The following is a 27,728-nucleotide window of genomic DNA, read 5'->3' as shown; positions in this document are numbered from 1 at the left end:
AGCAAATTAGGGATTTAAACAAAACTAAAACTACTACACTTGACATAGTATGAAGAACAGATTAACAGACTGTTCCTGTTTAAGGTGTATTTCCTGGATAAGAACGAAAGATATTGATTACATATGTAGTCATCAATCCGAAGTCGCTTGAATCTGAAGAAGGCCTAAACCTTTCTAGACACATTCCAGACCATGTTTACATAGGACTTGTAACTTGCACATGTTTGGACATAATAGTTTGTTTTGATTGTGTGACACGAATACAAGAATATGAGTGCCTTGGGGATATTTGGGATATGGCCATAAAAGATAGAGCATAACTAAAGCTTTGACAGATTGGTTAGTTTATGTTGTGCGTGAGTGTGAGGTTTGTGTTTATGCCTTGTTAGCGTGAGGTCATATTATGAAGCTTCCATACTGCTTGTCTGAATAAGCAAAAGGCACAGATGTAACAGAGCTTTGATTTCTAGATGCCATGGATGTTTGTAATAGAGAAACGCACACAAATGCACAAACAGCACACACACACACTGATGCCCTTCACGGAGTACCAGCTGGCTCGGGGGGAACAGCTGGAGAGGGTGATGTTAGGAGATGGCCAGCTGCCTGGGGTTCCTGTGGTTCTGAGTTCCATCAGAATTCCACACACCCCATCCCACCCTAATCCCACACTGCCACATTAGCTATGCTGAAACTCTGGGCCCAACCCAACCTGCCCTGCCTGTCCAGCTGTCCTCTCTCTGGTATGGGCTTTGAGGAGGTCACGGTGGGATGCAAGTTCAGTCATGGTAGACAGCTAAAGCCTGACCTGACCTCACCCTCAGCTGTGTCCTGTAAGTTACAGCAGAACAATCAGGGCAGCGTTCCCACGTGTAGGGTCTTGCCTGATCATGTACAAGAGTGTGGAGTCCCACTGGTGGTCATCTTCCAGCACTCCATCAATGCTACTGTTTCTGGGACAATCATTGCTACGTACATACTTTACCATGAGTTAACTTGATGCTCTTTCCAATATGACACTTGACAGGGTCAACTGGTCATTCCTAATCATGTCAGTAGATGGGGACACTGCATGACTTCACTCTTCTCAAAGGCCTAGTGTGTGTTGGCTGAAAGTGTCTGTTGTATCAACAAATACAAAATGACAAGTGACTGTTGCATCGTCAACGAGGCGGAGAGAAAATAGGCCAAAGGTCTATTTTACGCAAGTACTGAGAACCGCAATGTCGACTACCAATGGAAAACGCACGTGGCACACTTTTGCTGAAACAAATGAACAATCGTGTCTCGGCCACTTGCTTAGCTCTGTAACCTGGTAAGCACAAGCTAGTAACACCCATTTATCTCCCTACTGTGTCACCCATGAGGCCATAGGGTCAGAATCATTCAGGGTCCTGTCATGCTTCAGTCCAGGCAGTGCTGGAGGCCCTGAGGCCTCAACCCAGGCCCAGCTGTCAGCTGTTCATCACGGCCTGCTGGCCAGGGAATGAGGTGGCACTGTATCAGCTATGTTAAAAACCTGGACCTGGTCTTGTCCTAGACTTAGCCTGCTGTCCTTTGTGGCGTGGAAGTGAGATTGAGAAGTGAGACAATGAAGGGCAGGAGCATAAGGAGTCAGACACAAGGAAACAAAGGTAAACAAACACAAAACCAAAGAACACGTGACAACACAAGGGAAATGAACTAAGAAACAGCAAAGAGACAGAGCACAGACCTGACATATTCGATGTTTGTGGTAATATATCAGCCTTTCTACATTACCAATTCCGAGACTGATGACAATACACTATTTTATTATTTGGTTCAGATGACTGAGAGTTTGGAGTCAGTGACCACAATCATGAATATAACAGCGAAGTGAACGCATAAACCTTTACACTTTTTAACAAATCACAATATAATTTTGCCACACACAAACACCGTAATCTGCTTGATGATGTTCACACAGCATGACATGGGGCTACTGAGCAATGGGCTGCTGGTAAGTCTTATCACTCTGTCATCAGAGCACCCAATGCAGACACAAACCCAGGCCCTGCTTAATGGGGCATAATACAGACTGCTCCCTCGGGGTAAACAACAGGCATCCCCTGGGAGCGGCTTAGAGTCCCTTTGCCAGAGCCGCCTCTGGACTAGTTACATCCGAGCCATGGCTTACTGGTCCATGCCAAAATTCTCTGAGGCAAGACATGGAAAAATGTCATGTCCTTTGTAGCACAAGAGCGAGTGAGGTAAAGAGAGAGAGAGCGAGATATGGTGGTTCTGGCATTGTGCTATTTTCCAAAAACATACGCACATATGTTGCACAAATAGGCTGTGCACACACACACACACTTACTCACACATTTACACTGGATACTGGAACCAAGCAACGTGCAGTCTGCAGGAAACTATGTAAACCAGTTAACACTTACGGCCATTTGAAGGCACTCATGCAATTTTTATGCGGACCACTCACACAACAAACACAGACACATACACATATACACTCCTACAGGCGTGTTGCCACACACCCTCACACACACAATTTATGCTCGATCGTCTTTCTCTCCCACTAAGGCTGCTGTTCTGATGCAGAAGAGGTCAAGGCAGGGGCTCTGAGTCTTTGTGCAGCCCCATAAAGGATCTATTCTCTCTTAGTCATGCACACACACTTTCTCAGCACATAATCTCTGGCTCTCTCTCACACACACACACATGCATACTCACACAGGCATTCGCACTCACATACACACTCGGACATACTACCATCGACGGACTCCTAACACAAACGCACAGACTACACTGACCAACACACACACACACACACACACACAGCTGGCCTTTGTGAGACATGTTAGGACTAAGACTTGACAGAAGTGGGTGACGGCAGGATGAAAGTTTCTTTGTGAGGATTGTGTGCGCACATGAATTATTTGTGAGCTTCGTATGCAATTTACATGTGTGTCGTTGGATGGACGCTATGCTATTCATATGTCTGTCTTTGTGATTCTTCCCATGGTCCAAGTCTTTGTGTGTTACTCAGGCATGTGTGTGTGTATGCGTGCGCAGAACCAAGAATATATCACATTTCAGTCAGATTTAATGCCACTATTGCCCACTGTTTTTCCTCTCAGACACATTGAGAAGGCTCACATACACACATACACAGGGGACTCCAGAGCTTTCATATGGCCAGGTCATTACCATTGGATCCGTGTGGGCTGGGCAGACAGAGCAGAACAGGGGGATAGAACAGAGGCCAGAGTCCACTGGAGACCCGACAGGAACCAGAGGAGTCAGGATTGACTTGGCCATTCTCTCTCTCCGTATGCGAAGGGGAGGGGGGGATGAAGGAACAATTAAGCGACTTTCCAAACAGGCTCTCATTCCTTCCCCGTCGACTCACGGCGACCAGCGCTTAAGCATACTGCTCAGAGTCGTAACGTATAGTCTTGGCCTGTTTTAGGAGAAACAGAGAGAGAGATTAGGCAATAGCTTTACTTCGAGAGAAAGTCTTGAGTGATGTTTTACACGGTGTCACATTTAATGTGGGACAGAGTGGTAAAAAAAAGAGGCAGAAAGAAAGAGGAGAGGGGGAAACAGAGAGGGAGACCAGAGCCTGACTGTTTTTCTCCTGTCCTGAAAACGTGAGTTTGTTGTAATCGGATCGTGAAGGGGGTGAGATCATTAGCGAGGCTTTCCAGCAAAATCGGGGAGGGAGAGAGAAAGGGAGAGAGAGAGAGAGAAGGAGGCCACCCTTATCCCCAGCCTGTACCTCCCCCTCCCAGCAACACATAGGGAGCAGATTTAACCCTTCCCTCAACCCCCTAATCCACAACAGCTCTCCGCAGCTCCACACAGAACTTGACCGTTTAGTCCTTTGTCCATGTTTTTCAAATGCAGCCAGTTCCAACTGGGTTTAGTTAATCACAGGTTTCTAAGGCATCAGTTTGCCCCATTGTTTTGGGGGGAAAAGAGGTGTTTATGGAGTAAGAGAATGAATGAAAATAGGTTTTTCCAAACACAACATGGTGAAAATGAACACCAGGAAAGGGCCTGAGCTTTAGTGATAAACAGAGCACCACCTGGCTATGCATTTTGAATTGTGAACTACCAGTGACTGACTCAGAATAGCCTATTTCGGTGGAAAGGTGCCATTGACATAATGTTTGTGAAACTTCTGTAAATCCTTGATATACAGGCATTTCAATAGAAGAAATGGGAGATTTTAGAATATAGCTCTCTATATATGTTGTTCCTTTTGAGTCATATCAGTAGGTAAATATTTGGAAGAAAATTACTCTTTGCAAATGGTGAATATGACTTCAGCTACCATCCTTGAGAGGTTTAAATATCTATTTAAATGTTATTGTTCCTATACACCTATAACCCATATGTTTGGTATGTCCCAGTTATTCTGGGTCACCCTAGGTCAGGAGATCGCAGTAGACAGTATGTTTTCCTGGGGGTTTCCATGGCACCATGTTGTTACTGTATGTTTTTTTTAAACTTTTTTTCGCTTCTTCCTTAAAATATGTTTCCTTTAGCAGGTCCACATTTTCTCAGTGGGCCAGTCTTGCTGATGTGGTAGTTACATTTTCCACCACTTCATGTAGTGCACAGTAGAGTGTATTGTGTGTTGTACGCCTACATGCGATGTACAGGGTACTGTGTGCTGTGTATTTAAAGTTAAATGGGTAAACATGCACGGTCACCTGAACACCCAGGGGAAAAGTCGCAGTTGGCTGGCAGGTTTCACACCCTCTTTGAAGAGAGCAAAGCAGAGGTGGCGGGGTCGCGGTAGACCACATGCTGCCTCAGGCACTTTGAAGTGTCGCTGTGGCACACCCGTGGAGTCCCAGGAACAGGAATTTCATCACCGTAGGCAGTAAAACAGCCTGGCATGGCTGGGCGCTAGGGCTGGGCGATATGACGATATATATCGTGAGGACGATAGAAACGTGTCTATCGTGACCTTTCTCCTCTATCGTTTCTATCGTGATAAACTTATTTTTTCACTATTACAGCTAATATACATTTTAATACAATTTCACATCCTAATATAACATTTTGCTTTTCTTATTATGCAAACTCTAAGTTTATACAACTGTAAAAAAAAAAGAATATTAAGATACATTTTAGAGAACGTGGTTTTGCGACACGACACCGCTTTACATTACGCTGCTTTGCATCATACGCTTGCGACATGATTGACGGTGAGAGCCCACGAAATTTAATTCTGGTTTTAAAAAAAAATGAGTAATGGACGCGCTGCAGGAAGGTGTACCTGTTACCACAGCCGCTGTTATACAATTGGGCATCGACACCCATTGCTAATGACAGCGTCATTACTTTATTGCAGCAGTGAAAATCAAGACATTACAGACGTGCAAATGCTGGGGTGGCCCATTCAAATCAACGGAACTTTTTTGAACATTTTGGAGAGCCGTATAATACGAGTATAATACAAGTGTAGCCATTTATTAGCAGATTCTGTTCCATTTTTCTCAATGATGGTCAAATAGTTGTAGTTTAAGATGCACTTTTTCGTTAGTTTAGATTTCTTTTCAGTATTTCAAAAGTGAAGGAGCTGTGGGAGCACAAGAACAGTGAGCATCTAGCAGCGATTATCATAGACATAGCATATGTGTATATGTCTTTGGCGTTTATAGCTTAACTATCTAGATTCTAAGTAGCATGGAGGTTTTTTTTGGTACTCCACGTAGATCATAAACCCTTGAAGATACAAATGAAATTGGTTGGGAAATGTAAACGCTAATATGCTTTTTATCCAGATAAAACGCAGCTCCATCGTTTACTTGAGTTTGTTTACAGGACCATCTTCACTGTTGCACCAACGGGCTGAAGCGTTCAATGGGGCGTATGTGTAATGGCCAACTTCTTAATTTTCTTATTTTTATACGTGGCCATATAAGAAAATGTTTTTCTCATCATTATTGCTATAGCATATGAACAAACATTGAAAAGAAAGTTTTTTAATTAAATTAAACTTGATTTATCTTCTGAAAGTAGGCCTACATTAAAGAACCACTAAAAGTCACAAGCACTGGACTAAATGTCATGCACTTTGTTTTAATCTTACTATTTAAAGATTCAATGGAAACGTTCAGTACAATCTGCGTAATTATGGTACAGGTCGTGATGGATCACACTTTTAAGTACACCCCTATCCAGTAAAGCAAGAGGGCATATCGTGATATATATCGCTATCGTGATATAAAATAATCCATATCGTGATATATGTTTTTTTCCATATCGCCCAGCCCTACTGGGCGCCATCTGTACACTGCAAAAAGTGAAATCTTAGCATGATAAAATATCTTTAATCAAGGCAATATATGCTTGTTTTTTGTCTGACAAGTTATTTCTTCTTACAGGCATTTTTTGTGTTAGAACATTTCACTTGCTTCAAGCGTTTCTGTCCTACATTATCTTAATAAGGGTTTATTACTTGTTACTGAGATTTTATTATTGGTTCTGAGCATGTTAATGCTTGAAACTAGAATAGCATTATTATAAGGCAGTTTTATCCCCACTGACAAGTACAAAACTGCTTTGTCAAAGTCAGATTTTCTTATTTCAAGCATTTTATCATTCTCATCTCTACATATACTGTATATTACATACATACTGTATATAAAGCACAGCAATTATGTATTCATGTAGACAAAATACTATACAGTGCAAAGACAGTATTTAACTATGCTAAACTTTTGCTTTAAGAACAGACATTATCATCCTTAAGCAGGATCAAGTGAGTGAGCACATCGCATTTGCAATGTAACGGTTGCCATTACATTAACTGGCCATACAAATGCCATGTGATATCTGGGGAACACACTACGAGTCATTTGAACTGTTGTGCAATTCTTTTACATCCCCAAGGTGTTATTTTACTTGGACCCAAGTTTGGCTCTTGCTGCTGATTGTGTAATAAGAGGTATAATCAACCAGCTTCTCAGCAACCAACTCAGTGGCCTGTGCAAAGTGTGGGACCATGACTTGATTAGCCATGATGTTTCGACCAAAATATATCATCTTGAAATGGTGGATATTGAAAACAAAACACCCTACGATCAACAACAAATGTTTAAAAATAAAAAATTATTAAGAATTATTTTCTCAATATGTAGAAAAATGTTCTTATATTCAGCAAATGCTAGTAACATCATCTTGAAATGAGTGTACATGATAGGCAATTTTTCTTAAAATAAGCCAAACTACACTCAAAACAAGTATATTTGCCTAGATACCAAAAAAAATATAAGAATTATTTTCTCAAAATGAAGGAAAATGTGCTTATATTAAGCAAATGCTTGCAGCGTCATCTTGAAATGAGTCTACATGCTAGGAAATTTTTCTTGAAATAAGTCAAACTACACTAAAAAAAAGTAAATTTGCCTTGATACCAAAAAAAATATAAGAATTATTTTCTCAAAATGTAGAAAAAGTTGCTTATATTCTGCAAATGCAGGTACTATCATCTTGAAATGAGTCTAGATGCTAGGCAATTTTTCTTAAAATAAGCCAAACTACACTCAAAACAAGTATATTTGCCTAGATACCAAAAAAATATAAGAATTTTTGTCTCAAAATGGAGAAAAATGTGCCTGTATTCAGCAAATGCTAGTAGCATCATCTTGAAATGAGTCTACATGCTAGAACATTTTTCTTGAAATAAGTCAAACTACTCTCAAAACAAGTATATTTGCCTAGATACCAAAAAAATATAAGAATTTTTGTCTCAAAATGGAGAAAAATGTGCCTGTATTCAGCAAATGCTAGTAGCATCATCTTGAAATGAGTCTACATGCTAGAACATTTTTCTTGAAATAAGTCAAACTACACTCAAAACAAGTATATTTGCCTAGATACCAAAAAAATATAAGAATTTTTGTCTCAAAATGGAGAAAAATGTGCCTGTATTCAGCAAATGCTAGTAGCATCATCTTGAAATGAGTCTGCATGCTAGAACATTTTTCTTGAAATAAGTCAAACTACACTCAAAACAAGTATATTTGCCTAGATACCAAAAAAATATAAGAATTTTTGTCTCAAAATGGAGAAAAATGTGCCTGTATTCAGCAAATGCTAGTAGCATCATCTTGAAATGAGTCTGCATGCTAGAACATTTTTCTTGAAATAAGTCAAACTACACTCAAAACAAGTATATTTGCCTAGATACCCAAAAAATATAAGAATTATTTTCTCAAAATGTAGAAAAAGTTGCTTATATTCTGCAAATGCAGGTACTATCATCTTGAAATGAGTCTACATGCAAGGCAATTTTTCTTAAAACAAGTCAAACTACACTCAAAACAAGTATATTTGCCTAGATACCAAAACAAATATAAGAATGATTTTCTCAAAATGAAGAAAAAGTTGCTTATATTCTGCAAATGCAGGTACTATCATCTTGAAATGAGTCTACATGCTAGGCAATTTATCTTGAAATCAGTACAGCTACACTTAAAACAAGTACATTTGCCTAGATACCAAAAATATTTCAGAATTATTATCTCAATATAGAGGGGAAGGTGCTTATATTCAGCAAATGCTTGCAACATGCTTTTGAAATGAATGTGCATGCTAGGCAATTCATCTTGAAATCAGTCAAGCTACACTAAAATCAAGAGCATTGGCCTAGATGCCAAAAATATTTAAGAATTATTATCTCAATATAGAGGGGAAGGTGCTTATATTCAGCAAATGCTAGCAACATCCTTTTGAAATGAGTCTGCATGCTAGGCAATTTATCTTGAAATCAGTAAAGGTACACTAAAAACAAGTACATTTGCCTAGATACTGTAAGAAATATTTTCTCAATATCTAGGACAAATATTTTTTTAAGCTTAATTTTGGGGCTTTTTGCCTTTAATCGGATAGGACAGTAGAGAGAGACAGGAAGCTAGCTGGGGGGAGAGATTGAGAAACGACTGCAAGTCGGCCTCGAACCTGATCTCTTCCCTGTGTCCCCATCAGACCCATTCATGGTGCAGGGTTGCTGCCGCTTGCACCACAGCTCCAACCTTAAAGCAGTCATCTCTTGAGGATATTGTTATTTGTTTTGGAGAGTTTTTAAGTCAATGCATATGTGCAATTGATCATTGAGATAATAGAGATTGTGCAGATAGCATTTGCAGCTGTTTATACCATAGCAACCGTGTCTAGGTTGAAGTTACTAATAAAAAAATATTTGAAGCATTCTTTGTGCTATCTGCAAAATCTATATTATTTCAATGATCAATTGCACATTTGCATTGACTTCAAATCTCTCAAAAAAAAATGCCAATATCCTTAACAGATGAATGTTTTAGGGAAGGAGCTGTGGCACACGCAGTAGCAACCCTGCACCACGAATGGGTCTGATGGGGCTACAGGTAAGAGTTCAGGTTCGAGTCCAACTTGCGGTAATTTCTCAATCCCTCCCTCCAGCTAGCATCCTGTATCGCACTACTGTCCTATCTGATTACATGCACAAAAGCCCAAAAATGAAGCTAATAAATGAAATAACAAAATAGCTGAATTTAAGCAAATTGTCCTAGATATTGAGAAAATAATTCTTTTGGTATCTAGGCAAATGTACTTGTTTTAAGTATAGCTTTACTGATTTCAAGATACATTGTCTAACATACAGCCTTATTCCAAGATGATGGTGCTATTATTTGCTGAATATAGGCACATTTTTCTACTTTTCGAGAAAATAATTCTTAATTTTTTTAGTTTTAAGGCAAATGCACTTGTTCTTAGAGAAGCTGAACTTATTTCAAGATAAACTGCCCAGCATATAGCCTCAATTCAAGATGATGTTGCTATCATTTGCTGAATACAGACACATTTTTCTACATTTCGAGAAAAGAATTCTTAATTTTTTTAGTTTTTAGGCAAATGCACTTGTTTTTAGAGAAGCTGAACTTATTTCAAGATGATGTTGCTATCATTTGCTGAATACAGACAAATTCTTCTACATTTCGAGAAAATAATTCTTAATTTTTTTTAGTTTTTAGGCAAATGCACTTGTTTTTAGAGAAGCTGAACTTATTTCAAGTTAAATTGCCTAGCATATAGCCTCAATTCAAGATGATGTTGATATCATTTGCTGAATACAGACACATTTTTCTACATTTCGAGAAAATAATTCTTATATTTTTTTGTTTTTAGGCAAATGCACTTGATTTTAGAGAAGCTGAACTTATTTCAAGATGATGTTCCTATAATTTGCTGAATACAGACAAATTCTTCTACATTTCGAGAAAATAATTCTTATTTTTTTTTGTTTTTAGGCAAATGCACTTGTTTTTAGAGAAGCTGAACTTATTTCAAGTTAAATTGCCTAGCATATAGCCTCAATTCAAGATGATGTTGCTGTCATTTGCTGAATACAAGCAAATTTTTCTACATTTCGAGGAAATAATTCTTATTTTTTTTAAATGTAGGCATGTATACTTGTTTTAGGTGTAGTTGTACTGATTTCGAGATAAATTGGCTTATATAGCCTCATTTCAAGAGTATGGTGCTAACATTTGGCAAATTTCAGCACAATTTCCTACATTTTGAGAAAATAATTCTTAGTCTGGCCACACTAGTTTTAAGATATATTTGGGATCTTTGAGGCTAGCTATTTTAACTTGTTTTTGAAACTCTTAGTAAGCCAAATCTTCCTGTTCTGTTGGCAGATAATTTAGCTTATTTTAAGCAATATTTGCATCATTTTATTACTATTTTTTCTTGTTTTTGAAAGCTCATTTTTTGCAGTGTAGGGTCTCGTGAGGTTGTGTGGCACCAATAGTAAATTGGGGGAAAGGTTTTTTGTTCGGTTCTATATGATCCTCACACGCCCACAGCAGTAATTACTAGTTCCTTTGTTTTTGTGGAACGGGATCTTTGGTATGAAGATGATGGTGCAGCCCTGAAGGAAGACGAGGTTCTTTTGTGGATGGTTTATATTCAAGGCAAAGCTTCCTGGTATGGTGATTATTGTCAAGAGAATTCTGAGAAATGGTTGAATGCTCTCTTAAACCTGTTGTGTGCTTTAGGGCAGGCCAGTATATCTGAATCTCATCTACATGTAGCTGACTCTTTCCTTTGCTGTGTTTCATTATACTTTCAGAGATAAATGTTGTAGATTATAGGTTGTGCTTGGTGAAGAATCCTATAATGAGCATTATAGCTCCTTCCACTTCTGAAGAATCCTCACCGAGAGGAAGAACTTTCAAAAGATTCTATGAAAGTCTCATCCGTCAACATTTTAACACTCAAAAAGAGATTCTAGATTTTCTAATAGTGCAATGTCTGATCAGTGTATCTTTTGCCTGGAAGTTGAGCCTGATCTCATGACACTGAGTGGTTGAGCGTCTCATGCTCTAACCATAGACATGCCGTACATAACAGTTAGCAGCTTGTTGTAGGCAGCTGGTGAATCACCCACACACTGCAAAAAGTGAAATCTTAGTAAGATAAAATATCTTTAATCAAGGCAATGTATGCTTGTTTTTTGTCTGACAAGTTAGTACTTGTTACAGGCATTTTTAGTGTTAGGACATTTCACTTGCTTCAAGCGTTTCAGTCCTTACTTATCTTAATAAGGGTTTATTACTTGTTACTGAGATTTTATTACTGGTCCTGAGCATGTAAATGCTTGAAACTAGAATTGCCATTATTATAAGGCAGTTTGATCCCCACTTACAAGTACAAAACTGCTTTGTCAAAGTCAGAGTTTCTTATTTCAAGCAATGTATCCTTCTCAGTCAAACTACACTAAAAACAAGAATATTGGCCTAGATGCCAAAAATATTTAAGAATTATTATCTCAATATAGAGGGGAAGGTGCTTATATTCAGCAAATGCTAGCAACATGCTTTTGAAATGAGTGTGCATGCTAGGCAATTAATCTTGAAATTAGTCAAGCTACACTAAAATCAAGAACATTGGCCTAGATGCCAAAAATATTTAAGAATTATTATCTCAATATAGAGGGGAAGGTGCTTATATTCAGCAAATGCTAGGAACATGCTTATGAAATGAGTGTGCCTGCTAGGCAATTCATGTTGAAGTCAGGCAAGCTACACTAAAATCAAGAACATTGGCCTAGATGCCAAAAATATTTAAGAATTATTATCTCATTATAGAGGGAAAGGTGCTTATATTCAGCAAATGCTAGCAACATGCTTTTGAAATGAGTGTACATGCTAGGCAATTCATCTTGAAATCAGTCAAGCTACACTAAAAACAAGAACATTGGCCTAGATGCCAAAAATATTTAAGAATTATTATCTCAATATAGAGGGGAAGGTGCTTATATTCAGCAAATGCTAGCAACATGCTTTTGAAATGAGTGTGCATGCTAGGCAATTCATCTTGAAATCAGTCAAGCTACACTAAAAACAAGAACATTGGCCTAGATGCCAAAAATATTTAAGAATTATTATCTCAATATAGAGGGGAAGGTGCTTATATTCAGCAAATGCTAGCAACATGCTTTTGAAATGATTGTGCATGCTAGGCAATTCATCTTGAAATCAGTCAAGCTACACTAAAAACAAGAACATTGGCCTAGATGCCAAAAATATTGAAGAATTATTAGGCCTATCTCAATATGGAGGGAAAGTGCTTATATTCAGAAAATGCTAGCAACATCCTTTTAAAATGAGTCTGCATGATAGGCAATTTATCTTGAAATCAGTAAAGCTACACTAAAAACAAGTACATTTGCCTAGATACCGTAAGAAATATTTTCTCAATATCTAGGACAAATAATTTTTTAATTATTATTTTTTAAGCTTAATTTTGGTGCTTTTTGCCTTTAATCGGATAGGACAGTAGAGAGAGACAGGAAGCTAGCTGGGGGGAGAGATTGAGAAACGACTGCAAGTCAGTCTCGAACCTGAACTCTTACCTGTGTCCCCATCAGACCCATTCATGGTGTAGGGTTGCTGCCGCTTGCCCCACAGCTCCAACCTTAAAGCAGTCATCTCTTGAGGATATTGGTATTGATTTTTGAGAGTTTTTAAGTCAATGCATATGTGCAATTGATCATTGAGATAATAGAGATTGTGCAGATAGCATTTGCAGCTGTTTTTACCATAGCAACTGTGTCTAGGTTGAAGTTTCTAATTAAAAATTATTTGAAGCATTCTTTATGCTATCTGCAAAATCTATATTATTTCAATGATCAATTGCACATTTGCATTGACTTCAAAACTCTCCAAAAAAAATGCCAATATCCTCAACAGATGACTGTTTTAGGGAAGGAGCTGTGGCACACGCAGTAGCAACCCTGCACCATGAATGGGTCTGATGGTGATACAGGTAAGAGTTCAGGTTCAAGTCTGACTTGCGGTAATTTCTCAATCCCTCCCTCCAGCTAGCATCCTGTCTCGCACTACTGTCCTATCTGATGAAATACACAAAACCCAAAAATGACGCTAATAAATGAAATAACAAAATCGCTGAATTTAAGCAAATTGTCCTAGATATTGAGAGAATAATTCTTTTGGTATCTAGGCAAATTTACTTGTGTAAAGTATAGCTTTACTGATTTCAAGATAAATTGTCTAACATACAGCCTTATTCCAAGATGATGGTGCTATTATTTGCTAAATATAGGCACATTTTTCTACGTTTCGAGAAAATAATTCTTATTTTTTTTTAGTTTTTAGGCAAATGCACTTGTTCTTAGAGAAGCTGAACTTATTTCAAGATAAATTGCCTAGCATATAGCCTCAATTCAAGATGATGTTGCTATCATTTGCTGAATACAGACAAATTCTTCTACATTTCGAGAAAAGAATTCTTAATTGTTTTTGTTTTTAGGCAAATGCACTTGTTTTTAGAGAAGCTAAACTTATTTCAAGTTTAATTGCCTAGCATATAGCCTCAATTCAAGATGATGTTGCTATCATTTGCTGCATACAGACACATTTTTCTGCATTTCGAGAAAATAATTCTTACATTATTTTGTTTTTAGGCAAATGCACTTGTTTTTAGAGAAGCTGAACTTATATCAAGTTAAATTGCCTAGCATATAGCCTCAATTCAAGATGATGTTGCTGTCATTTGCTGAATACAAGCACATTTTTCTACATTTCGAGGAAGTAATTCTTATTTTTTATTTTATTTAGGCATATATACTTGTTTTAGGTGTAGTTGTACTGATTTCAAGATAAATTGGCTTATATAGCCTCATTTCAAGAGTATGGTGCTAACATTTGCCAAATTTTTAGCACAATTTCCTACATTTTGAGAAAATAATTCTATGGCCACACTAGTTTTAAGATATATTTGGGTTCTTTGAGGCTAGCTATTTTAACTTGTTTTTTGAAACTCTTAGTAAGTCAAATCTTCCTGTTCTGTTGGCAGATAATTTAGCTTATGTTAAGCAATATTTGCACCATTTTATTACTACTTTTTCTTGTTTTTGAAAGCTGATTTTTTGCAGTGCAGTTGTTAAATAAAACAGTAATAAGTCCTTCTTTTTCTCTTTCTTTCTTTATCTCTACGTGTAGGTGCTGACAACCTTGCCATGAATCCAAGATAACGCTCCAGCTTCCTCGACCCCATCCCTTTAGACCCTGCCTCCCCCACCTCACCCCATCTCGCTCGTCACCCAAAATGGCCGACCCATCAGGCCTTGGGTCAGACGGGATGGTGCCTGAGGAGTTGCCGGGTAACCCCTGTCACCTGGAGATTGTGAGGAACTATGAGGTCATCCCTGCTGTCATCTGCTCCATGTGCTGCCTGTTTGGCATCATCTACTGCTTCTTTGGTAAGATTCACCCGAAGGTCAAAGGTCAGCTTGGAGACGAGAGGATTGTTGTGGAGCAGAGATTTTGCATGTTTTTACAGTACAGGCATAGCATCTTCATTTCTATTTCCTTTTTGAAAACACTGTGGTAGTCTGATATATTTAATTTTTACTCCATATTTCTCCTAGAATTTATTTTTCCCCCCATCTGTAAAATTTCAAGTTCTAACACATGTATTTAAAATATGCAATAGTAAAACATGTGTCATAAGCGATAGTTACACAATGCCGACTGAGAATCTCACTACATCCCCACATCACACGACCTTCTGTGAACAGCCTACTGACAGCCGAGTGCAATTAAAAGGAGCATCTGCATCTGACTCCTCTCACAAACAGCCATGGAAAGCAGACAGAGCACACATGAACTGTATATCTCACACACCACACCTCTGTAGTTATGTTAGTTGGTGCTGCATGTGTAGACAATGGCACTGCATGCTTGCCAATTGTTCAGTTGGACAGTGTAGGCGAAGCACCGCCAAATTAGGTATGAGCACTGTGAGGTAATAATGTAGACGCTGCAGAGGCAAAGCATTAGGGAGTCGCTTAGTCAGGAGATACAGAGCATTTGTCACAATGAGATGAAGTCATTAACACATCTTAACTCAATAAAACTTGATTAAGGGTCTGTTTGTGTGAGGTAAGCAATCTGCCCTCCCTGAACAGATGTGGGAGGAAATCCTGTGCCAGTGTTCAAGCACATTAAACGCTTTCAATTACCGTACACACTGCTGTTTTATTTCTCCGCCTACAAATCTGGTCTTTTTTTTTTCTTTCTTCAAGTGTTTTCTAAGGTTTTTTGTGTGTTATAGTTTAATCTGTTGTTTTGTCATTGTTTAAAGCACATGTTGAAGGATATTCCCTATTCACTTTTCTTTTCTACTAACTCCAAACTGTCCCACCAGGTCTCCCTTTCTCTTACTCATTCTCTCTTACTCACACTTTCCCCTACACTCATTTGTAACTCACAATATGTTCCTGGTTTGTGTCTCGGTGATATCATAATGTAAATCAGATGGCCAATAAACTAGCAACTGACGCATAGAAAGCAGCAGCTCAGCCACTCACTGTGGAGGGTCCTGACCTCATCTGGCGTTTCCACTCTCAATACACATAAACATAATAATGAAGAGGCTGCTGGATGGGTGAGTGATTGACTTTTTAGACCAGGGTGAGCCACTACTCAGGGCATTCACACCTAGGTTGCACACAGCCTCGCAAATGAAGGGTAATGACCCTTTAATTACCCCCACCCTACCCCCCTCCCACCAAGCCGCTCACACCCATACCTACTCACACAACTCACAGGCCATCCAGAAGATTGAATGCTTCTACTCCGGCCCCTCTGAATTGAAGGAATGCTGAGGGGTCCAAAGCCCTCTTTTTGTTGTCTTTTTCTCTCTCTCCATGACAACAAATCACTCCTTTCTCCCTCTGTTTCTTTCTCTCTCTTCCTGTCACACAAACAACACAACAAAAACACAACCCACACACACACACACACACACACACACACACACACACACACACACACACACACACACACACACACACACACACACTGTTTCTCTTGTGCCTCTCTTTCCCATCACATTTCAATTTATTGGCTGACTGACTGATTTTGCAAACTCCTTAGCCCAAAGCCCCATACAGCACAATGCAGGCATAGAATTGAATTGCGTATAAGCTCTACGAGAGCTGAGACCATGGTACACTGGTAAACGTAGTTCCCTGTCCTCCTCCCATGCCTGGTAATAATGGCATCTGTGATATTCCCAGTTTTATCCTGACCCCCTGTCTCCCTCACCTCAGGCTACCGCTGCTTCAAGGCGATCATGTTCCTGTCTGGCCTGATGTTCGGATCGGTCATCATCTTCCTGCTGTGCCACAAGGAGCGGGTGCTGGACACCCAGCTGAGCGTGGAGGCCAGCGCGGGCATCGGCCTGGGCATCGGCCTGCTCTGCGGTCTGGTCACCATGCTGGTGCGCAGCGTGGGGCTCTTCATGACCGGCCTGCTGCTGGGCTTGCTGCTCGCTCTCGCCGCCCTGCTGGTAACATACCAGTTCTACACACCCACCACCGTCTGGGTAAGGAGAGGCCGTACAGTAGCTTGACCCATCGCCTGTCTGCTCAGGGGCTGTTTGTGGTTTTTCATGCCCCAGAAGTGACATAAAACTGCTTTGGTAAACCTGATTGCTTTGAAGACCTTAACAAACTTATTGTCTCTATATACATTTTTTTCTAAAACTGACCATGCTGAGAAATGACGGCATGATCTTGACCTTTCATAACACTATGCTCAGTGTCTTCGCTAGCCAGTTGAAGACTGATTGTAGTCAGTTATTGTATATCGCTAACAACACAAGGTTGACCCACACTTTGTATCAGTGGCCTTATGAGAGTGTCATCTATGGTCCTGGTTTCACATACACTCTGATTCAGTTCAGCTACAGGAGATAAGGGTTCACGTTGATTAAACACATATGTAGGATATTCGGTGCATGTCTTTATACGTCACCAATATATACAGTATTAAAGGCAGAGTCTGCGATTCTAATCCAATACACTCCTCGCAGTCCTCTAGCCGTCAGTTCTGTGTGTACGCTCAAAAAAACTCTGCCGGTAGTAGACAGTCCTGGTTCTGTAAATGGGAGACAAACAGTGGTTGCGACTGAACTATTAGCAGTTCCAGCCAATCAGCATCTTGCTTCAGGAGAATGGAAGAGATGGGTGTTATTTGGCTGTTGAGCTAAAAAAAAAAATCGCCAGAATTGCAGACTCTTTTAAATCTATTTACTATTATTCCAAATATACTCAATATACTGTGACTGCCTTTCTTTAAAATATTTCAGAGTCTTCTATAAGAATGTGTTATTGTGAATGTTTTGGCTTATACTCTAAGATACTCTCCTATACTCACGTGTTGAATGTAATTTGTTATCAGATGTGTGTGGTCTGTTCGCCTAGTCTAACCCTTCCTTGCCCCCTCTGGCGTGTTCCGTCTCAGGTGCCCCTGGGTGCTCTGCTGGGCACGGGCATGCTGTGCGCCGTGCTGACCCTCCAGTGGCAGCGCCTCTTCACCATCCTCTCCACGGCCGTCTTCGGGGCGGCCATTATGACCATCTGCGCCGACTACTTTGTGGAGATGCTGGCGCTGGCCACGTACGTGTACGATTGCCTGCGTCTGGAACCCGCCCCGGCCCCGCTCTGCTGGTACAGCTGGGTCATCCTGGGCATCTGGCCCACGCTAAGCGTCATGGGAGTGCTGGTGCAGTGGAAGCTCACGGCTGAGGGCTTCTCCCATACAGAGGGTGAGGGAGACGGTTGGTTCACTGCATCAACTACTGGTGGTGTTAATATTACGTGTCCCTAAGAAAAAAAGACATTCCTCCCCCACATCTCAAGGGGCTTCATGCTTAAATAAAGCTTAAATAACCAAAAATGAAAAGATTAGCCAGGAGCCAGTGGCACACTGTGAAAGGGTGTCAAGGCTAGTAGTAACAGTCAAGCATTTGTGTGCTTTGCTAGTTATTGTCTAAAATAGAATGTAATGTGTAGTCTTAGCATGTGAGTAGAGTTTACAATGACACGTGTACATACTACTTCATGTAGAGAGTATCATGCACTGATATACACTCTATTTGTCTTGGTGACCTTTCTCTCGCCCAGTCATCATCAGCAGGAGGCAGAAGAGGGTTCAGCTGATGAGGATCAGGCAGAAAGACGCTAAGAAGCGGCAGCAGGGCACCGGTCAGGAGGGGACGTACCGCCGCAAGCCCACCCCCGTCAAACGCTACGCCGGAGACCTGCTCGCGCCGGTCAGTCAGCGGCAGCCGATCAGTACCTACCTCCTCTGTCATGAATGTTCATTATTTGTTTGCTGCCTAAGAGGCAACACCTGTAAACAGACACCTGTAGCTAAATGGATACTATATAATGTAGTATAATTTTTTTTGACCAAATATTCATTTAAAAGTAAAGGTTTGAAGGACTGGCTTGAAGAGAAACAAACTCTGCAATGATTTCCCAGTTTGAGCCCCAGCTGCGCAGTATATCTTAGCCAGCTCATCTCTGGAAAAATAGGTTGTCATGGAATTTGCTCACGGTGACATTAAGTCAAAACAGATAAAAGTTACTGCAATCTGCTGTGTTTCTCAAAAGACCAGACCAAGTGGAGATTGTTGTAGAGTAAACTGATATTATCTGAGTGGCTATATTACATGAGAGTTAACAACTCCAACTCTCTCTCTCTCTCTCCATCTCTCTCTCTCTCTCAGAGCTACTTACAAAGTCTGCGGGATCGTCAGATGGGCACAGGGACTTCTCTCAGCAGCCTGGGCACTGCCAACCACACCATGATCGATTTTGACTATGAGACGGGATCCACGGTCCCCCTCACTGCCACCACGCCTGTCATACGAGTCTGATTGGACGCACAGGAGGAGTCCCTCTGAAGACCCCGCCCCTCTCTGTTTCCTGCACGTGCTCCTTCCCTCAGAAATCCCCGCTCACTATGTCCTGGAAAAGATCCTTTACAAACAGAAAAAAACACCACCTTATCAGGTGCTGTCCTTAACATCGTAGACTGGAAGAAAAAGAAGACGTCTCTGGCTGTCAGACTCCATCACATCATCTCTGTTCATTTTGCTGTTTTAATGGAACTAAATGGAAGAATCACATCACCCTCTTGTAGTCCGTCATCCTCAGCCAGACTGTGTGGTCCACTTGTTGAGCTGTGTCAGTGGGCCTGTGGACTGGGGTTTGGTGCAAGAGCAGTGTAACAGTAGACTGATGAGAGAGGAGGACAGAAGCCTACATTTGAAGTGCAGATCCCCTGCCTGTCAGTGACTGACGTGTGATGTGTCTGTTTGAACCACTCTGTGAACAAACCCGGCCATGTTTTTTTGGCCGCAAACTGCAGCAAGTCTGTGTGAAAAGAGTTTTGTGTGTGTGATTGGTTGTGTGTCGCTTTATGTCCAAGGAAGGATGGGATATTTACATTCTGGCATCATCCTAAATATGGAGGTGCAAAAATGAATGCAGTAAAAAAAAAAACTTACATTGAATTGCCATTATGTCATGAAGTGGAGATTTTTTTTAGCCCTCTACATGCCATGCCTTTTCTTTGACAAACGGCTCAGCTATTTGTTTTTGGAACCTTTCATGAAGGAAATTCTGTCTTGGGACATCTGTCAGCTTGAGAATTTGGCTTTTTTCTTGGATCTTGGATTCCTAGAAGCTTGCCCTGGTGCCCTGAGCTCTGCACAGACTGATGAAGACAGCCTCACACCATCCTCACTAGTGCCAGTTTTAGTGTGTGCCTCTAGTTTGTGTCTGTACACATGGGAACAAATGTGTGGATATGCATTCAATGTTATTTCTGGTTCTGTCAAGTCATTTGTATGTGACTGTTAAACTCAGTGAAACACCTTACAATGTGGTCTAAAAGAGCAAAGTGGTCACCGTGCGGGCCTCAGTGATAAAAAATCTCAGGGCTGAGCATTAGCAGCCATTTTGTAAATGCTGGATCATGGGTAACATGGTTAAGCCTGGACATTTGAATGAGATGAACAGTAGCTAGCATACACAACATTAGCTAGAATGTACAGTAGGCGTAACAGGTTTAACAGCTGTAGCATTAAGACTGAAAAAAATCTATTCATGGAACTACATTAGTTACTTTGCATCGCTCTTTTTTGCTTGTTGTTATGTTGTTACTGCAATTTTTCATCAACTATTATAGAACAAAAGAAAGGTGTTTTGTAATTTATACAAGTAATAGTGTTTGGGAATCTTGTCAGTGAAAAAGAGTTTCAGCATATGGGTCTGAACATTGTAGATTACTAAAGCATGTGGTGTGTTTAAAAAAAAAATGTTATTTTTATTGTTCTATTTGTATTTTATTTGTATAAAAAATACATGGACCTTGCTCCCATAACTATCCCAAATCTGTACAGAACTGTTAATAGGAAATGTTGAAGAAACAACCTTTGATAAAACAAGACTTGAGCCCTTTGTCATTTTTTGCTCAGAAATGAATGTTGCTACTTTTCTCAGCTGGTTACCTAGCAACAGCTGCTGCCAACTGCAAGCAAATAGAGAGGGTCTCAAAAGCAGTGATTCAGGGGGGGGGGGGCTGCAATACTGCTCTGTGATTGGACGAAAGAGTGGTTCTGGGGTGGCAGCTATGAAAGTTTTTTGCACAGCAACACATGGCCTGCCTCAGTATGTGACACAGTTAATTTCCTTTTATGTCATTATCTGTTCGTGAGCAGACTCCCCAATGACACCAGTCTTGTCTCAGGACCAGATGTGGTTGTAACATTTATTGAGGTACATTTTGAAATAGATTGTTTTTCACTTACAGGCATATTGGCAACATAAAACAGATTACATGTTCAGAAATGAATAACCATTGATTGATTACAGTGCTCTCGAAGTGTACTCTTGAATCCTAGAATACTAGCGGACTTGTACAGCAAAATAGCAACTCAAGCTCAATTGTCAAAACAATAAAGCTCATGAAGCTGATTTTAAAAATAAAGTAGGGAGTGAAGCTTCCTGAAGAGAATACCCCTTTCACATAAACATTGTAATGGCTCTTGTCTGTGAGAAGGCAAGTACTAGAATATGACTCATCATTGAATTACTTGAGCTTTATACAAATATTATTTCATTAATTATTTGACTACTTGCCGCAATCGTAGTCCCAGAACAGGGATAAAATGAATTTGTTTACCCTTTATTTCCCTTTTTATTACAAGTTGCTGTATGAACGTATGCTATCGTAGTCCTAAACTAATCCTGTACATGGGCTAAACTAGTTTGTCCTGAAATAACAAGCTATATAGTTAGCTAAATAACTCCATTTGGCAGCTACAGTCATAGCAGGCATAAAACTGGCTCTATAGTATTACTGCAGTACCTCATAACTCCCTTTTCACAAACATTAAGGTTTCAATACACGTCAAATAAGACCATAGAAAGAGAGCGCAAACCAATAGAAGTATTTCGACTGATACTTTTTCATTTTGTAGCAAGTACACGATTCAAAAGATAATTCCCCATGTCCCAGAAGCAGACATGTTGCAGACACCCAAAGCAGGACTTCAGGAGAGTCATAAAATAATGAGTCATCAGACAACAGCAAACCATTGCCGGGTATATTCTGGAAGAACAAGGCCTCTGATGGTCAAAACATATCAGCCCGTAATGAAAAAGAAACACTGCTCAAGAGCAAGCAAGCACACACTCACACACACACACACACACACACACACACACACACACACACACAGATGCTACAATAGGAAAGAGGAATGTTCTAGATTTTTGGCATTAACAAGTCCTGCTTGTATGGAATTACATTATAAAATATCTGTACAACGCCATCTAGTCTTTGACATTATGAAAAAAGAGGCAGAGTCAATCTTAAGCATAAGCTACATTAGTTTCACCACAGAAAAACACATTTACAATAAAGTATCACTGGAATAAAAATATAATAAAATCTGATTTCTGAATCTGAATTGTGATTGCGTAGATTAAGGTCTGATTTTGAATTATCCCAACAATTCCCAACAATTGCCAGCCTTTATATACGGGTTTTTCAAAAGCTGAAAAAGAGAACTGATCTGTAACTCAAACAGGAGAAGACTGGCTTAAAAAGAATCACATTGAAAACCACCTTTAGTGATGGGGAGTGTCCTAACCACTGAAACACCAATTTAACAGGTCTCTCCTTGTCAACGCTATGAACTATGGGAACTGTAGTCTCCACAAAACTCCAGCTGCTGAAAATGGTCTCTGGCGCCCACTAGTGGATCAATAGTTGCACTGCATCCACCGCTCTTGGATGCTAAGTGGGTAGCCGCTGTCAACCTTGAGTTGATGGTTCAGGCGCCAGTACTTGCTACCCTTGAAGAAGAAAATCTTGCCATTTTTCCAGGTGAAAGCTGCATCAGGGTTGCTTGGCACACCAGTGAAAATATTGGATATAGGCTTGGGGTAGATGCTCATGTTTGTGTAGGAGATCTCATCCCACTGCCAGTAAACTGAGCCCTATAAAGAAATAGAGGGGAAAACCTTGTTTGAAAATATTCATGGTTGCATGTGTTTGTCTTTATCTCTTTTGGATTGCCATGTTACCTTAATAAAGATGATCTTCTTGTTTTTCTCCAGATACAGAGCCGCATCAATGTTGGGAGAGAGCTTTGTCAGTGCCTTGGGGTATCCATAATCCAGACGTAGGCCTGTGTACCTCCATACTTTGTTTCCTGCAAACAACAGGTTGCCATGTTATAATGTTACATGTCCACATCATTTTCCCAGTAGCAGTTTGACTATAATTATCTATTAAATTATTATAATTTCCTTTAAATATTACACTGTTCTTTTTTTCTAAACTATGGCTTTGATCTCGTGTCTTGTGTGGTCTCTGATGTCATCTGTGTGCATATGTATGTGCATCTGAATATAAGCATATGAATCTAAATGTATTTCTCACTAAAGAGAAAAGATGGCAGTACCTTTGAGGAAGAAGGTCTTGTTGGTCCTCTGAGAGTGAACAGCTGCATTGATGTTTCCAGGCAGGCCCGTCCACAGCAGGTTGATCCTGATTGGCTCATTGTACCCAGCATCACCCACCGTCCAGAAGTAGTCTCCACTGAAGGCATAGGTCTTCCTCCAGGGACCTGCCAAACAAGCCAGACATTTATTTTTTTTAATTATTGATAAAATGGGTTTAGTGTTGATGCAAGCCAGCAAATCAATGAATTCAATTCAACATACTTCACAGCAGTGAAAAATCAAACATGATTGTTTAGGAGCAAAATAGATTGAACGTCTCCAGGTAAGTACTTAAATTACTACCCAATAGCTAACATAGGTGAGGCAGCAACCTTAGGTACAAGATAAGAAGTGGAACGCAGTTGAATCTCCCACGTAATTTATTGGAGCGTTTCTAACCCGAAGGATCATCCTCAGTGTGCCTATCCTTACCTTGTTTGTTTATTCACCTCTTCAAGCGTGCACCTATTTATTTTTGGATGTGCGGTCACAAAACCAACTTTAAAAGAGGTAGCAATCTTACCCAGCATGATAGCATCTAGTTTGGCACTGCAAGGGTCTGGTGCCTCAGACAACGTGGGGGTAGGGGCAGGTGTAGGTGGTGAAATGTCAACAGAGTTGGAGTCATCGGTGTCTCGTTTACCTAAAGGAAAAGAGGGAATGAGAGTGGGACTTTAGCCACACATGTCTCTTTACTGAGCCATCTGTCCCCTATCACAAACACATGTACACACACACACACACATACACACACACACACACCCACACACACAGGGGTACGCACGAAAAGTAAAAAGTCTGCAATGATATTCTCACTTCTCTAGTTGGTAAAGGCAGACCATTATCAATGCAAAAGACCAAGGCTAACATAGGCTATTACCCTAGGCTAGAATAATGTATGACTGGCATGTAATGGATATTAGCTCTGCCAGAGTGGAGGCCTGGTTTTGATTGGTCCTTCTGCGGAGCTCCATAAAGGACCTAATGTGCAAAGGACAACAGTGTTCTTGAACTTAGACCATTCACTCACCGTAGATGGCCTGTATGCCTCTGATGTCATCGTAATGCAGTCTGAAGTAGGAGGAGTAGCCTCTGTAGTGAGGAGCCATCAGCGCGCTAGTAAACTGGGAATGCCCCAAACCCAGGGCGTGGCCAATCTCATGAGCAGCTACAATTCGGAGGTTGGTGCCTGAATACTTGCCCTCCGTCCAATCCTCATCCAGATCAAAGTGTATGATACCTGAGGGCGGGGCTTCAGCATGAGCAAGGACGCGACCTAAGAGGGAAATTCAGTTGTTGAATAAAACCCTGTCCCACAGTACTTCAGCTTTGTGTATGCAAAGGAGGATCTAATACTGTGCCTACTGACTGCTTAACCATCACTGTTTGTCAGAGATTTATAGAGAAGGTAAGATTCCTGTGGAGCCGGTGGAGATGGTTAGGAAAGCTAAGCAACCAGAAAAAGACATAATTACAGCAACAGCTCATGCACTTGCTTTATTTCAGCAATACTGCAAGCATGGAATTATCCTGCTGTAAATGTAATTTTTTTCCTGCACAATTTCCCATGAAATGAGAATGAATATTTATCTTTCTGAAAATTAAAAGAAATATTTTTGTTTTAAAGGAACGCTGGAACAGACTGGCTTTGAAACCACATCATAACACCACTGGTGTGTGACAGGCAGAAGACCCAAGCAAGGCCATGAATACTCTTTGAGGCAACTATCCTCATAGTCAGGTAAAACAAACAGTGTCAGTCGACTTGGACATCCGATTGGTCAAACTGGCTATAGTTTTAGAAGTGCGGCTCACCTGGCCCGTCGAAGGGCATGGTGCAAAGGTTTTTCCCTCCGTCGTGAAAGGAGATCCTGAGGTCGGCGCGGCCGTACGACACCTCTTTGAAGCTGAGTGGGACGACTTCGCTCCAGTACTTAAAAGCAGAGCGAATGGCCCTCTGGGTTCCCTCTTTGCCCAGGTCAGGCGTGTAGTTGAAGATACGATACGTCAGGCTCCTTTTACGCCAGGCTCCTGTGAACACAAACAGAATAACTTACTGTATGTGGACTGAACAGCAGAGCTGTGGAGTTTCAGAGCTGTGCGTTCTGTAAAGCATGCTGTCCAAATAAAGGGTGTGGCTTCAGTGATTTTTTCATGTGAGTGTATTCTACAAATACCATGTAAGCTGTGCTTATACATCCTGCATCTTTAACCACTTCATTCCTGTAAATTACTTTATTTTTTTACCACCAAAGCGTCTGTATTTCATGGCCTTCGGATTGAAAGGATCTTCAACACCACAGCGAGGTCCTCTCATCTTCTCAATGGTGGCTCTGTCAATCTTTTCTGTGACCGGCAGGCTTGACACCCTCTGGAAGATTCTGGTGGAACAGAGATTCCAATATGCTTACTTAAAAGGCAGGCAAACTCATCAGTGCACCAAAACTACAAAGGATTGCAAGCTAAAGAAATGTTGCAATAAACTTGCTCATAAAAAGTTTAAAGGCACCCAGTGCAACTTTATGTAAACATTCAATGAAAAATAAACATTCAATTTCTAGTCTTTTTACCACGTAGTAAGTTTCAATAACTCCATACCATTACATATCGACATTCATGGAGCAAAGATGAGACGTCGTTGTGTGGTGAGAACTGATAGAAAATCGTAAACAACAACAATCGCCGGTGGGGAGAAGCCATTTTTCCATTGACTGGAAGCCTGCTTTATTTATTGTAGGTTACAAAAAATAAAGAAAATGGCGGCGATTGTTGTTGTTATCGATTTTCTATCAGTTCTCACCACACAATGACGTCTCATCTTTGCTGCTTGAATGTCGGTATGTAATGGTATGGAGTTATTGAAACTTATTACATGTAAAAAAGACTAGAAATTGAATTTTTATTTTTAAGCCTCGAAAGTTGCACTGGGTGCCTTTAAGAAAACACCAGCAGTGAGGAAAGCACATGACGGCAGTGTGCCAGCTCATAAAATCCATCACAGTTTTCGACATTTAGTAGCCTACCTGAGGGCTTCCTTAACCAATTCTGAACTCAGGTCAGTCTCTGCATGCAGGTCCAAGGGAGTGCTCAAGTAGCCATACCTTTTCAGATATTTCTAGGAACAGAAAAATAGTTAGAGAAATATCTGTGGAAAAATCACGAAATGAATAGACAGCGACTTAATTCTGTTTTTATACGAGACTAGGCAGAGACCAATGTCTTCTTCAGTGATTAACTAGCCTAATAGGAATGTGAGTGATAGCTGTTTATACATGCATTGCCTATAGCGTCCATCTTTAATTCAACATTCTTTTGTGAATTCGCAAACGTAAATTGTTTTATGTTATAAGAAGTGAATTTGATGCTGAATTTAACGCTAACTATTTAGCTTTGAAAATAAAAGTTTTCTTTGATGCAGTTTTTTTTAATATAACGAACGTTACACGCCTCTTAGAATAGCTACATTGTTTTATTTCACATTCACTGATACTTAGAGATTTACGTGCGCTGAAATATTCAAGACTCTTGAAAGAACACGGCCTGCAGCTGGAAAACTGGATGTACACTGGCGGGTGAACAACACTTACCGTGGCTTCCACAAACTGATCCCGTCTTTCCATCACTGTCAATGACGTCGTGGAGAGAATAACGGCCGAAATGACAACAGCCTGAAACAAGCAACCCATCTTCAAGAAAGCTCAAAATGGGTCTGTCAGTAAGTCAATGTTTTAAACGGTGACTGTTCGCGCTGCTTGTAAGGTTCAAGCTGTGTTTTCTGAGCTGGGCCCGTCGACTTGTGCACAGCTGTGAGCTCTCACTGGCCTGTCGTGGTGGTTTATAAGTACAGAGGTGGATGACTCACAACGCTGGTTTTGAAACTGGGAGATGATGAATCTCCGAAATATGCCACTGAGAAACGTGTCCTGGGAGAAGACGCACATAAAGTGCAGAATAAAGCGTTTTCTCCAGGGACATTGTTCATCCCTTTACGCACGAAGACCACATTAACTCATCAGCGGCTCTGACTGTAATACATTCACATTATTTAAATGCAGAAAGCAGGATACCCCCCTTCTCTCTCTATCACACACACACACACACACACACACACACACACACTGTTTACTGAGCCATGACTGAGTAGTATCATGTAAAGCATCAAGTCCAATGTAGACAGTGCATGCAAAGGAAAATAAAAAGCTCCTCTCCTCAGGTCACTCTGATTAATCTTCATTTGACCAGTAAGCACATCATATTTAGGGGAGGCACTTCATGTAAGCCCCTGAAACTAAACTCTTTCTGGATTTTAAAACCTTAATGAAGTTTGTAAAGTAATTAAATTAACCTCTTG

General features: G+C 40.4%; 2 protein-coding genes across 2 annotated transcripts in view; one reads left to right on the top strand and one right to left on the bottom strand.

Annotated features, from left to right (window-relative positions):
• The window catches only part of LOC308370906 (transmembrane protein 198-like), a 30,332-nt gene extending 9,514 nt beyond the window's left edge, over nt 1-20,818 (top strand). Inside the window, exons 2-6 of the mRNA XM_080845641.1 lie at nt 14,508-14,767; nt 16,622-16,896; nt 17,817-18,120; nt 18,479-18,627; nt 19,087-20,818. Of these exons, the coding sequence (XP_080701767.1) occupies nt 14,614-14,767; nt 16,622-16,896; nt 17,817-18,120; nt 18,479-18,627; nt 19,087-19,236 (1,032 nt within the window). The 5' untranslated portion in view covers nt 14,508-14,613 and the 3' untranslated portion in view covers nt 19,237-20,818. The remainder of the gene's footprint in view (nt 1-14,507; nt 14,768-16,621; nt 16,897-17,816; nt 18,121-18,478; nt 18,628-19,086) is intronic.
• A 1,815-nt stretch (nt 20,819-22,633) lies between these two features.
• On the bottom strand, nt 22,634-27,063 carry mmp19 (matrix metallopeptidase 19; the record flags this gene model as incomplete). Its single annotated transcript, XM_080846515.1, has 9 exons — nt 22,634-22,870; nt 22,958-23,085; nt 23,338-23,502; nt 23,901-24,020; nt 24,408-24,653; nt 25,193-25,408; nt 25,625-25,758; nt 26,401-26,492; nt 26,965-27,063. The coding sequence occupies 9 exons, from the start codon at nt 27,061-27,063 to the stop codon at nt 22,634-22,636; spliced, it is 1,437 nt and encodes a 478-aa protein (XP_080702641.1).
• Between the last annotated feature and the right edge of the window lie 665 nt (nt 27,064-27,728).

This window comes from Sprattus sprattus (genome assembly GCF_963457725.1).
Source record: "Sprattus sprattus genome assembly, chromosome: 10".
NCBI lineage: Eukaryota > Metazoa > Chordata > Actinopteri > Clupeiformes > Clupeidae > Sprattus > Sprattus sprattus.
Note: the sequence above shows the minus strand (reverse complement) of the source record. Positions and strands in the feature narration are given on the sequence as shown.